General features: G+C 52.6%; 2 protein-coding genes across 8 annotated transcripts in view; one reads left to right on the top strand and one right to left on the bottom strand.

Moving 5' to 3' along the window:
- Positions 1-2201, top strand: part of ACACA (acetyl-CoA carboxylase alpha) — a 101656-nt gene extending 99455 nt beyond the window's left edge. For 6 of the 7 annotated variants that reach the window (XM_053995978.1, XM_053995977.1, XM_053995979.1 and 3 more), the window contains 2 exons: positions 23-145; positions 291-2201. In XM_053995978.1, the coding sequence (XP_053851953.1) occupies positions 23-145; positions 291-342 (175 nt within the window). In that variant the 3' untranslated portion in view covers positions 343-2201. Of the gene's footprint in view, positions 1-22 lie in introns of all 7 variants that reach the window. The other variant, XM_053995980.1, reaches the window with a different exon arrangement.
- Positions 2202-2855: 654 nt separating this feature from the next.
- The window catches only part of AATF (apoptosis antagonizing transcription factor), a 38811-nt gene continuing 27885 nt past the window's right edge, over positions 2856-13781 (bottom strand). Inside the window, exon 12 of the mRNA XM_053995995.1 lies at positions 2856-5751. Within this exon, the coding sequence (XP_053851970.1) occupies positions 5688-5751 (64 nt within the window). The 3' untranslated portion in view covers positions 2856-5687. The remainder of the gene's footprint in view (positions 5752-13781) is intronic.

Raw genomic sequence — 13781 nt, 5'->3', positions numbered from 1 at the left:
CTCCCCTCTGTCCTCTTCGCAGCCTGGTCCAGGCCAATCCCGAGGTTGCCATGGATTCCATCGTGCACATGACCCAGCACATCTCCCCCACGCAGCGAGCCGAGGTCGTGCGGATCCTCTCCACAATGGACTCGCCTTCTTCCACGTAAGAGCCTCGGCTCCTCGCTGCCCCTGCCCGGCGCCGCGGGAGGAGCCCGGAGCTGGGAACTGCCCTTTGTCTGCTCGGCCACGCCGCCGGGGGAGGCTCAGGGAGCGCTGCTGCAGTGACAGTTTTTATTTTTTCAAATCAGGCTGGCCAGAGGAAGCGTGTCCTTTGGCCAGGGACACGAGGAAAACGTATAAACACAAGCGCCTGCGGAACTGAGTCCCCGCTGTCCTCCTGTACCTTATTTATTGAACAGAGCGGGGCTGGGTGCTCCGGTACCGCGAGGCCTTGGCGTGGCAGGGCCTGCAGGGACACCCCTGTCCCTCCAGGGACACCCCTGTCCTTCCAGGGACACCCTGGCCCTGCAGGGACACCCCTGCCCTCCTCTCCTCCCCCGTGCTGACAAGTGCCAATGTGTCCCTGTCCCCTCTGCGGGGACCCCCGCAGCCCCTGGCTCCGTCAGTGGTGATTTGTGTGTCACCCTCTGTCACTGGTGGTCTGATTTGTGTGTCCCACGTCTGTCTTGTCTCCTAGGTAGAGGAAAACCAGCCTCTAGCTGCTGTGGCCTGGGCTGTCCCCGTGCCCCCAGGAGGCTCCCAGGCTCCCCAGGGCTGTGAAGGTTTTTGGGGCGCAGGATTTTGGGGGCTGCACCCCTGTGGCTTTGCCTTTGTGCCCAATTCCTTTAGAGCAGGCTGTGAATTGTGTGAAAGGCCCTTCTGGGAGGAGGCACAAGAGACCAAAGTGCAGCTGCTCAGCATTTCTGCCCTCCCTTCCCTGATGTTTTTGGAGCTAACGGGTGGGGCAGCCCCGCTGTGGATCCTTGGTGTGAGTGCTCATCCCTTCCCTGTGGGCTGCGGGAGGCAGGTCCAGGGTGAGGTGAGGGAGGAGAAAGGACAGAGCCAAATCCCCCAGTGGGGCTGGGACTGCAGAAGGAAATCTCAGTGTGAGGATCGAGGAGAGCTTTTCTCCATCACCCTGCCCTGCCCCAGAGCTGCCTGTGCGTGGCTGGGGAGGGGCCACTCTTACCTGGGAATGTGAAGAAATGTTGGGTTTGGTATCTCCTTGCAATGGTCGGGAAGAATTGGGTGGCAGCTGCCCAGGTCCCCCCAGGCCAGCCCAGATCCCCAACTCCTTTCTACATGTTTTTTATGTAACAGAAGCTCAGAGAAGCTGCAGTGCTGGAGGGAAGCACAGCCCACCCCTCACACACAGCTCCTGCCCCGGAGCTGGGTCTGGGCACTCCCGGGCTCACCAGTGATGGTCTTGGAAGAATTTCAGATTTTACAGCCCCTCCTTTAGTCCAGCAGGAAGGGCTGTAGGTCAGAAGTATGGCACATCAGAAGGGCTGTTTTATGAGGGAATTAATCAATGATGCTGCCAGTGCCTCTCACCTCTCCCTGTTTCCTCCTGAAGTGCAATGCAGCCCTTCTGCCTGTGCTGCCAGTGACTGGAGGTGCCAGCCCGGCGTCGCTGCTCCCCTGCCTGTGGCCAGCAGAGCTCAGCCACCTGCAGGTCTTGCTTTTTCTTAATAGTTAAGAACCCTAATTTGATTTAAGAGATTTTTTTTTTTTCCACTAGAGCCCCCTGAACAAGCCCCAAAGATGCTTTTGCTTACGCCGGGGTGGGCTGCAGCAGGACACACAGACAGAGAATGTGTCAGCCAGGCAGGACCGGGACCTGTGGGGCTCTGCTGTCACCAGGATTGCCCCCGTGGTGGTGTCACCTGAGTCCCTTTTGCAGGACATCTGCAGTGGGAGGTGTCCCCGAGCCCACTCTGCCACAGCCTCGTGCAGAGCAGCCCCCCCATTTCAGTGTTACAGCACCGGCTCAGTTTGGGGGGTAAAGCAGCTCCAAAAAAATCTGCTGGGTGACATCGGGGTCTGGCACTGGCCCTGGGGCTCTGGGCCTGCTGGGGCCCTGTGGCAGCAGCACCTGTGATGTCCCCAGGTGTGGGGGGGTCACCGGGTGGGGGAAACCCCCTGGGTACGAACGGTTCTCGCTGGTGCTGAAGTATTTCACTTACCTCAATTTCTTTTAATAAAAAGAATGAATTACAGCTCTCTTGCTGCGAGTGGAATCTGTCACCCCTGTCCTGGGGGAGCTGAGCTGTGCTTGAGGCCAGCACAGAGAGGCTTCTGTGGAACCTCTCCAGGTCAGCTGTGCCCCACCCCAGGTCCCCACTGCCCCCAGGTGTCTCCAAGCCTGATGGTGGTGGCCACTCATCTTCAGCATCACAGTGAATGGGACAAACAGGGAAAAAAACCCCAAACCACAGAGACTGCTGCTGAGGTGGGAGAACTTCGGGACCCTCTTCCCAGGGCTGTTCTGTGGGCAGGGATGGTTGGACTGGATGATCTTGGAGACCTTTTCCAGCCTCATTCTGTGCCCTGCTCAGTTGGAGCCTGCAGGGAAAGGCCCACCAGGGCTTTGGCTAAAGGATGTCCCTGGGAGCTGATCCACAAATACCCTTTGGAGGCCTCCCCACAAACGGTGAGATTTAAATTTGCCCACGTGAGCCACCACAACTCCAGAAGCTGATTTTTCCACATTTCTCAGACCAGAATGATGATAGTTAAAATTTGGGGGGTGGTGAGGGGACAGACCCTACTGAACTCCAGCACCACGTTTAAAACTCTTTAGCCTAAAATATCTCCACATTAAAATGCCAAGAAAAGACATACCAAAGCTGTAAGCTCTCCAAAGCCCAAGATCAAAGTGCCATCATCTTTTAATGTAAACCTTTTGTTGCATCAACAGTCTTAAGAGGGATGAGAGACATCAAAATAAAAACTGAGACAAACTGGGGCTTTGTAGCTGTTTTTTGTTTTAGTCTCTTCTCTCAATTTGGGCCATGAAATAGGTCAGCTCCATTACTGATCAGCCTTCCCACAAATATTTAAAACAAATTGAATTGCACACCCAATACCCATCACAATTACGCCAGGCACAATAACTAAATTAGCAATTCAACAAAATAATTGGAAATGCGATTCTCTCCATTCCAGAGCCTCCCCCGGGGGTTTGGCCGATCTATGGGGGGAAAACTCTGCTTTACTAATTCTGCAGCTAATTAGAGACACACTTGTAAATGAAGTTGTTTGTCTGAAAGTTGAAATTCTTGGCTGTGGCGGGGTTGGGGGGAGAGGATTAACACAACCCTCTGTCCCTCCCTCTGCACACCCCAGTCCCCAAAACACCTCCGAGTGTTTTGCTAAGGTGTAATGCCCATTGGTGGAGGTACTAATTAGCAGCTGTATCATGAATTAATAAAGAATTAATATTCTATTGGGCAGGGGGAGCGGGGAGGGAAGATGTCACTTGCTGTTAATTGGCAGCATTAGGAAAACTTGGTGGAAGTCACCCTGGTTCTTTCTGTGTGCCCAGGAACGCTCGGGGAGCTGTGCCCGTGCTGGGCACCATCACCCTGAGCCAGCCTGGGGACACTGGCGACACGCTGTCCCCCCTGTTCCTGCCAGAGCCCCTCGGGGCACTCGGGGCTGCTCCTGCAGCACCTCCACACCAGGTTGGGCTCCTTTCCCTGCCGCAGCCAGCGCTGCAAGGTCAGAGCTGCAGCGGGGCCGCATCCCCCGGGCCCGGCTGTCCCCGTGTCCCCGGCCCAGGTGGTGGCAGGGATGGGGACGGGAAGCGGCTGCTGAAACGCTGATAAGTGAATTCAAAAGCGCTGCTCGGGCTCTTATCTCCTCAAACAATACCGGCGAGAAGTTATCACATTTAAAGAGGTTTGTATTACCCTTTTAACATTACAGCCAGAGAGGGAACTGAAAAAAAAAACCAGCGGGAGCCCCGGAGCTGCGGCTGCAGAGGACACGGGAGTCACACGGGAGGGGTGCACAGAGGACACAGGTGTCACATGGAATGGGTGGCACAGAGGACACAGGTGTCACATGGAATGGGTGGCACAGAGGACACAGGTGTCACACAGGAGGGGTGGCACAGAGGACACGGGTGTCACACGGGAGGGGTGCACAGAGGACACAGGTGTCACATGGAACGGGTGGCACAGAGGACACAGGTGTCACATGAAAGGGGGTGCACAGAGGACACAGGTGTCACATGGAACGGGTGGCACAGAGGACACAGGTGTCACATGAAAGGGGGTGCACAGAGGACACAGGTGTCACATGGAACAGGTGGCACAGAGGACACGGGAGTCACATGGGAGGGGTGCACAGAGGACACAGGTGTCACACGGAACGGGTGGCACAGAGGACACGGGTGTCACACGGGAGGGGTGGCACAGAGGACACAGGTGTCACATGGAACAGGTGGCACAGAGGACACAGGTGTCACACGGGAGGGGTGGCACAGCTGTGGGAATTGAACCCCGGGGGTTTGGTGCTGTGGATGGCAGAACCTCAGCTCCCTGCAGGCCAAACCAGGGCTGCTCACCTGGCACGGGTGACAAAAATCAGCTTTTCCCTGTGCCCAGGCCCCTGCTGGATGTGGGGTCATGGAAATCCCATCAGGTCATCAGTGGATACCTAAATCCAGGTGCTTTTCTGGCTGGACCCAGGGAAATCCATGCACTTCCCTGGGAGCTGCAGCTCTGCTCCTCTGCGAGGGAGCAGGGATTTATTCAGCCCTGAAAGCTGGTCCAGCCAAGTCAAGCCTCACCTGGCACTTGCTTTGCTTTCTGGAGGAAACCTGACGTGTCCCCACGGGGCAGGGAGGGACCCGGGACAAGCAGCTCACAAATTGGAGTGCCCAAACCCCAGCCAGGGCCAGGGTAACTGTGGGACAAGCCACGGCCATGACAGGATCAGTGACCCCAGAGCAGCCCCATTCCTATTGATCCCTTTATGGGGATTTACTGCAAACCCCACCCAGCCCTCACAGGAGTCACCTCTGTCCTGTGCTGCCATCCTGCCCGGGATGTCACAGCCTGACTGGCCCAGAGTCACAGGCAGCTGCAGGACTGAGTGTGCAGGATCAGTGCAGGGCTGGAGGAGGCCCCAGGCTCTTCCCACAGCAGCAATTCCCTGGCACATCCCCGTGTCAGGGCCAGCAAATGTCCCTGTGTGTGTTCAGCAGCCACAACGTGAACTGGGAGCTCTGGTGCCTGCACAGGAGCACCCTTCCTCTGTTTTAAGGCCATGTTAATTATGGAAATGACATTTAAATCCTCTTGACTGGTGAAAAATGAACTCAATATGCAGCCAAGCACCAGAACAGGGCACTGAACCCCCCCCAGCCCCCAAATCTCCAAGGTTTTAACACAGCTGTGGGGGACCCAGCTGCAGGGGGGCTGGATTGTGTCCCTCCCCCCACACTGTGCCCAGGCTGCAAAATCAAGGTCAGGAATTTAAAGGGAATAATTAAAAATAGATTGTTTTTGGGAGGAAGCATTTCAGGCTGGACAGGGGGTGTTCAGCCAGGCTCACTCTTCCCTCTGATTTAGCAGGTGCTCCTTCAGGGGGGATTTTAGGGACAAACCAGAGGCTGGAGAGAGCTGGCTCTGCTCCTGGGAGAGCAGCTGAGGGCAGAAGCAGCTGGGAGAACACCAGGAGCTCAATCCCAGCTCCTAATTCTGCTCTGGTTCTTCTCCGTTCTTGACTTTTCCAAACAGCGACCGGTACAGCTCCGTCCTGGGGGAAAAATGGGGAGAGGGAAAAGTTACCTTTCCAAGGTCAAAATGGAAGCAAAAGGCTGCCACAAACCCTCCACTCCTTCAACAGGAAAGGCCTGGTGTAATTAAAAATCTTTATTAATAAATACAGGCAGAGGGGGGAACTTGAGCGAGCCCAATCCCAGGCAGGACAGAAATATGGAAATATTCCAGTGTGGCTGGATATTGGATCTCCAGAGAATGAGGGTTTCTATAAGTTTGCCCTTTACAGACAGGCTCTTCAAGTAAGAAAACAAGATTGAATATTTTAATAGGATGTACGGGGCTGTGAGGAGGATTCAATCACACAGCCAACGTGGGGCTGTAATTTAGTTTTCATACATTTTCTTGGACAGTACTTGAAAAACAATGAAAATGACCCAGTAACAAGATTCCAATTAATATCCCATGTGCAGCAATTCTGATAACAGGAGCAAATTTCCCTTAAAAAAAAATTCAAAAAGAAAAGTGGGCTGGTGTTATTTATCTTTAATTTTAGAAGCAGAGAACGTGAGCTGGGAGAAAGGAGGGATTCTTGTAAGGCAGGCATTTCTGGGCATGGAGGGAAAAGCAGGGGAAGAGCTGGATTTTCTCAAACTGCAGCTCCTAAAGCCTCTTGGCTGCACACATGGAGGGGAGTGGTGGGTACACAGATGGGATTTTCCCTTCCAAGCACAGCAATATTTGGGTTTTTGGGTTTGGGCCTGTCCCTGCTTGCAGACACCTCCATGGGAGGGTTCCCTGTCAGCTTCCAAAGGAGGAATTCCACGTTCATCAGTGATGGCAGAAGAACTTCCCCAGGAAGTGCAGGAATGAAGTCTCAGTGCCAGCAGTGCAGGATGGATGGACAAAGTTTTGTCCTGCCCGCAGGGAACAGCCTCAAACCTCCCCCAAAAACCACCCTAAGGGAATCTGGGAAAACCCTTGCTCCCCTCTCCAGGCTCTCTAGGCCCTTCTCCCTTTCATCTTCATTCCTTCCATCCCCAGGAAGGTGAGGGAGCTCAAAACCAACGTGCACATTTTGGGGAACCCCACAGGAATTACTCAGAGAGAGCAAAGCTTCTGTGTCTGCCTCATGAGCAGCTAAACCCCAGAAGTGCTGCTCTGCAGCCTGCCTTGGCCTTTCCCACTGGGGGAGAAGCCAGGAGGAGAATTCCTGGGGTTTTTGTCTTGATTTTTGTGGGTCTGATGCTCTCCTGTGGGTGCAGGAGTTCAGGGATGGATGCAGAATTTGCTCCAATCCCACAGATTTAAAAAAAAAAAAACATTTTTCAAGCAAGCAGGGCCAGGGGAGCTTTCAAGGGAGAATTTGTCTTTGCTGGCAGAGCAGTGTTTGCTGGCACTGACAGGCTGTGACATGGAAACTCCAGGTTTTGGGGTCAGGGGGGTTCCCCCATCCTCCCAGGAATGGCACTGGCAAAAGGAATGGGATGAAGCAAAATCCCAGTGGATTCTCCTGGATAATGACACAGCAGGGACAGACACCCTGGCAGAGTGACAAGAGAAGGAGAGCAAGCAGGTAACCCCAGCACCCCCAAAACAGGGCAAACATTGCACCCTGAAAATAAAATATGAAATAACCCAACCCTTTTCCCCCTCCTCTCCTCATCAGCCAGGCTCCCTTTCTTTTCCAGCCTCTCCCCTCAGCAGGATTTAACCATGCAGAGAGTAAAACTCATCAATCCTCCAGGTTTAACCTTGTCTGTGTTTCAATTCACCAGGGTAAGTGCAGATTTTAATACTTTCAGCCCCCTTAAGGCTATGCATAATGAACTTGGATTTTGGTTAAAAAAATATAAGATTTCTCTCCTCCACCCACAGATATGAAACATCAGACTGGAGCCAGTGGCTTGAGACACCCAGTGCTACCTGGAGCTGGGGGAAAGGTGACTCCAGCACAGGAGGAGTGGAGCAGCCTGTGCTCAGGAATAACCTGTGCAGGTAATTAACACAACTCCCACCCAGAGCAGGTCGATACAGGGGTCTTCCCTGAATTAAAATTTAACTTACCCTTTATTGCAACCCACAAAAGCAAGTAATGAGCACTAACATTTTTATTTCTTTTAAACTGTCATTTAGGCTGTAGAGGGGATAATTACCTATTTCCACTGTAGTAAGGTTTTATCACCCTTAGTGAGGCATTTTCTAATTTAATATTTTTACTGTATTATCATAAAACCTGTTTCTGGAAAAAAATGATCAGGAACCACACAGCCATTTGCCATAAAACATGTGTGTGTAAGTACCTTGGCTTAATTATTTATGCATCTCTTCCAGAGGCAGGGGATGGCACCTTCCCACCTGGACACTGCTGCTTCCAGGTCAACAATACCATTTAAAAAAAATTAAATAAAAGCAGCTACAGCCAGCCCCAGGTGCTGAGAGTGGTTCTTCCCCCTCCAGGTGCAGCTACCACAGACATTTTATAGGCACAACAGGGAGAAAGGAGTGCCCTGGATGAATATTAATAGCTGCAGCACATTTCATAAATCCCCATGAAGCATCAAAATAGAAATCAGGAAAAAACTCTCAGCAGATCCCCAGGAATCTCCTCTGCCCCCCTGCAGCAGCACCAAACACTCCAAGGGGACACCCAACATGTGCCTGCACAAGGAGGGTGCAGCCAGTGCTGGGCTGTTCTGTGTAATTACAGTCATGTTACTGCCTTTTTTAAAATATAGTTCTGTAAACCAGTAGAAGAACAATATTAAGGGGGAAAATTCAGTTTCTAAGGGGTGGTTTTTTTATTAAAATAGCAATAGTGCTCTAGTCACTGCTGTGCTCTTCAGTAAAACACCCTCCAACCAATTTCTCTGCCTTTTCCCAAGTACCTTTTACTTCTACTCTTCTTCTACCCCCAAAAAAAAAGATAATTTAGAATATGCCACAAGCAGTAGTGAAATGAGTATATCCCCCATTCCTACCCCCAACCTCCACTGGGAACTATGAATTTTTAATTCACAGAAACTGGAAAAGAAGATGGAACAGAAACACCTGTGGAAAACACAGCTCCTGATGGAAGGTGACGTTGGCTGAGGGTTCCCTTGGAAAACTTTCTGTCTGTACCAGGCTGGCTCAGCTGGTCAGAGCAGGCTGCTGGTAACCAAGTTTGGGGGTTCAATCCCTGGATGGATCATTCACTGAAGAACTGGACTTGATGATCCATGTGGTCCCTTCTGTGAAATGCTTTGTGCAGTTGTGTGAAATTCAGATTAAAGTGCCCAGCAAGCAGAGCAGGTACCAAGAGGACAAAACAAATCTGAAGCCTTAAATGCCTCAATAAAAATGAGTATTTCTCTTAAAAAAATGAAATGGAACAGGAATTCCAGGTGAGCTTGGTGTGCTCAGTGCCCAGTGGGTTTTACCCCACTCCAAATCCCAGGTATTGCTGCTCCCACCAGGAAGGCAAAACAGGCTGAAACCATTAATTCCCATTTTCTACTCCAAGGCTGAACCAGCCCCAATTCCCAGTCAAACCCTAAAGCAAAGAGGGACCTGCTGTGCATTCCCACAGCTCCCAGCACACGTTCCCTGCTCCAGCATTCCCTGTGGGATCACTGGGATGGGGCTCACGGGGCTGTGGGGCTGCTGCAGCCCCAGGGGGTGGCACTCACCCTCTTCCCAAAATCCTGGCCATAAATCCCTGGCCAGCCAGCCCCAAAGGCCCTCCCAGCTCCTGAAGGAGCTCACCAAGGGCTCCTGCAGCTCCCTCCCTCCCTGGCAGGTCGGGATCAGATCCTCTGTGCTCTGCAGATGCTTTTAGCCCCACGGCTCTAAATTACAGGAGGTGACAGGTGACCTCGGGCTGCTCCCCTGAGAGCAGGCCCAGGCTTTATAAATATTTCAGAGAGCTGGTTCTGGCCCTGAACAAAGGCACAGTGCACATCTGGAGGGGCTGGATGTGGGGAAGGGGTGAGCAGAGGGGGACAGCAGAGAGATGGAGCTCAGGGCACTGTCCCCAGGCATAACCAGCCCTGGGTCCATCCCTGCTGTCCCTGAATTCCAACATCTCCCTCCAGCAGCACTCACCTGGGCTTGGGACACACACATGGGGCACAGGTGGAGCCTCTCCCATCCTGACTTTGGTCCCAGCCCCGTTTCCAAAGGAGCTTTTGCAGCACAAAGCACAGAAGATGCAGAGAACCAGCAAAACACAGGGGGCTGCAGGCACCTGCAGGCTGCTGCACTGGCCTGTGCTCCAGCAGCTCCCATTTCCCCAGGAAATCCATCAAATGCTGCCTTCCCAGCCTGGCTTGGGATGGGTATTTGAGCAGGGCAGGCTCTGGGAAGTGCCCTGTGCAGAGGGAACCATTCTTTGTGCTCCTCATATTCCGAGGACGATTTCCCTCTTTCACAGCTTGCCTGTTTCATAACAGATTTGATGCAGGAGAAGACAAATTGTCTCACAAAGGAAAAGCGACAAATCATCTCGCAGCCCTTAACAGGTTATTTTTTTTTCCCCCCTTTAAGAGGGAAATTTCCATACCAGAGGCTCCTGTCTGTTTGCCAGGGATGTCAAACATCAGCTGTGGGGACACGACCAGTCCAGCCCAGTGCCACCAGCTGGGTCACACTCCAGACTGGCAGCTGAGCCCACAGAGCCCCTGCTGCAGCACCAGCCCTCCCAAAAGCCCTGGGTGAGGGACACGGGTGCTGCACTGCACCTCCAGGGGCCACAGGCTGGGGGGAGTTTAAATACAACAAAATCAGGGCACAGAGAGAAGAAATGTCAAGGCCAGGTTGGACCCTGGGGCTGGGAGCAGCCTGGGACAGTGGAAGGTGTCCCTGCCCTGGCAGGGGTGGCACTGGGTGGGTTCTAAGTTCTCTCCCAACCAAACCAGTCTGGGATTCTATGATTCTGTGGTGCCTCAGGATCCATCCAAGCAGGTTTAGTTTCACAGGATGAGGTTTTTCCTGTGGTTCCACAGTGCCCTCCATGCCCTGCTCCTCCCCTTGTTTCCCAAAGCAGGACATCCTCTCTCCCAGGCTGTGCCTGAACAAACCTGGAGGCATTTTCCTCACACCAACAGGGTCAGTGGGGTTTGTGCCATGCAGCACTGAGCTGCTGCCTCAGTTCTTCCAGCAGGAAGGGCTTTGCTTCCTCCCAGGAATTCTGTGCTGGTGAACAGCCTGGATTGACAATCACAGAGCCCAAATTCCTCCATTAATCTGCTCTCATGGTGTTTTAATACCCCAAGTACAAAGTGAGCCAAGTTAAAGGCTGGTATCTCACCAACCTTTTTTTTTATTTTTTTTTTTTTATTAACTCCTATGTCATATAAGTAAATTAATCTTTTAATACCAGGATTTCCTGCTACGTACCCCCCTCTGCTTGCAGCAAGACTCTCTGTGACAAAGCAACTGCACCAAAGGGAGAATGCTGACTGGGAAAATGCACAGGGCCTGGCTGCATCCAAGGGAAAGGCTCCAATCCAAACCTCCCTGGCAGCTGGATAATCTGGCTGTTAATTCAGCCTCCCAGCAGGCCCCACTCTGCTCCTGCAGGAGCAGCATTGGGCTGGAGGCTCCTGTGCCACGCAGGATCCTGGAGGCAGGGGGTTCATCTCCTGCACCTGCATGTGGGATTTGAGGAAGTGATTCCCACTTGGTGGTGGTGACACTGCCTGGTTTGACACAGCCCCATCAGAGCCACCTTCTTCCTCTGATTTGGCTCATAAAGGATGCAAATTCCTCCTCCCTAACGAGGATCCATTTGCTGAGGCATAACCCAGCCTGTATAAAATGGGATCTACTCCCCAGCTGGAAATCCCCAGCTGGAATTCCAGCGTGTCCTGCCTGACTCTGCTGCAGAAAAGGCTCCTTTGGGCTCCTGCAGAGCCCTGGGTGCCATGTTTAATGATGATGTATGGGTGCCCTCCCCCCGGGGGGGTGTGGGGAGGGGTCACACGTGTGACACTGCCAGCTTGTGTGTCAACAGCAAATTATAAACCGTGTCAATCCCAGCTAATGCAGAGCTGTAATCCTCTTTAACAAGAGATCAAATCAGTGCCATGAGTTATGTTCATTCTGTAATCTGATAAGAAATAGAGTGAGCCTCTAATAAAAGAGTAATGAGAGCCCTTAATGATGCTGTTAAAAGGTAGTGCCAGTTAAAATACTGCTGTTGTTCCAGCTGATTAGATCACTGTTGCATATTTGCACAATCTTGTTTTACCTGTCAGAATAACCTGAGTTGTCTGGGGAGATAAAGGTGTTTGGACCAAACATCTGTGTCCTTAGAGGATGTCTCTTCCTGGAAGTTAGTGTCCTCCAGAGGTGAAATGAGGATGCTCATCAGACTTTGCAGTCATTTGACAGCAGCCCTTGCTTTGGAGTGCTCAGTGTCTGCTCCCCTCACACAGGGACAGAGCTGAGGGTTTGTGTCTCACAGCTGACAGACAGAGAGGATAAAGCCCAAGTGCACACCCAGCTCTTCCAGGAGCACAGACTTCACCTGGGCTGGGAACTGGACCCACCCCAGCACTGGGAACAGCTCACTGCCCTGCAGGGGTCCAGGGGCAATCCTGAGCCTCAGCCTGCCCAGAAACAAACACATGCACCTGGACAGGAGCTCTCTGCACGTGCACACCTGGCTGACCTCCTGACAGAGGAGGCTTTCAGGGCAATGCCTGCACAGAAGGTCAGGGTTCAACCTCAGCTCCTGCCTGACATCTTTAGGAATTCCCTGAGGCTCCTGCCTCAAGGACCTCTGGACCCAAAGGCCTGTGAGACAGGGGCTATCAGCCCTCTGTGCCCCATTTCCCACAGCAAAGGCTGCCCTGCTTCCCAGCTCTGCTGCACAAGGTACTCCTGAAGGATGCCACGTCCTGATGATGGGAAAAACCTATCTCAAGGGAAGTCCAAGAAGGGGAAACCACATGAGGCCACCCTCAAACCCAGGAGAAACCACAAGCAGCCCTGTCCTGGCCCAGACAGCTCCTGTCTCCTCTGGACAACCCCCAGAGCACAGCCCCAGCTTTGCCTTTGGGCTCCTTGTCCCAAGGCAGAGCATTTACCCAGCAGTGACCTTGGACCGATTAGAAAAACCCTGGCCCAAGAGGACAATAAATGTGTTAAAGTCTATAAACACAGACCCCAAGGTAACCATAAAAATCACTTCCCAGTGTATGGTTTAAAATACTACCAGAGAAGGGTTAGAAAGGAGGAGGGCTGGAGGCCACCAGTGCCCCACACATTACAACATAAAATATGTGAGCACGAGGTTAAAGAGCCCTGCCCATGCCTGGGGTGCCTGGAAAAGGGGCAAGGGGAAGATTAATTGCCTCCAGCAAAGCTGTTATCCCAGGCAGCAGCAGGAGTGAGCAGAAAGTGGCAGGGATGTTGACAAAGGCAGTTATTTGACTTGTGTGCTCCTCCTCTCAAATCCAGGCTGTAAAATGTGGAGTGATCCCCTTCTCCTGGCCGTGCTCAGGCTGCTTCCCCCTCACAGGGATTTCTGTGTGCACAGCCAAGGCAGAACCAGAGCCACAGCACCACTCCCTCCCTGCACTCTGCACCAGCCCCAAGCCCACCCACATCTGCAGACACCTATTTATCTATTTACTGGCATTTTCCTGCTGTCTTCCTGCCCCTGTGGCCACTGGTAGAACTCAGGGGGAAAGCTCTGCCAGCTGTTTCTACATCCATTTTATACACAGCTCTGGCACTGGGAAAGCTCTCCCACCACAGCACAGTGCCCTGTTGGTCAGAGGTGTATTCATTTTGGGGTCATGCATTTTAAGTGCCTGACCAGAATAAAATAAAACTGGCTCAGAGCACAGTCCCATCTCTGTGAAGTGTACATGTGCATTTTCAATCCAGTAATTCACACTGGCCACCAATAAAATTACCTGCTTCTGCCACAAAGGGAAGCTGTTATCACTGCTGCTTCCCTCTCCAGCACACAGGCCTGGCCTGCTCTGTTGAATTCACCTGCAGGTGTTGAATTCTTCTTGCCTTGTGTGCTGCAGCTGTGTGCTGGACAGGGATCTTGTGGCTCATGCCAAGGGC

This window comes from Vidua macroura, chromosome 20, assembly GCF_024509145.1.
Source record: "Vidua macroura isolate BioBank_ID:100142 chromosome 20, ASM2450914v1, whole genome shotgun sequence".
NCBI classification, from domain to species: Eukaryota; Metazoa; Chordata; class Aves; order Passeriformes; family Viduidae; genus Vidua; species Vidua macroura.
The sequence above is the reverse complement of the archived record's forward strand: the minus strand, read 5'-3'. Positions and strand labels throughout refer to the sequence as shown.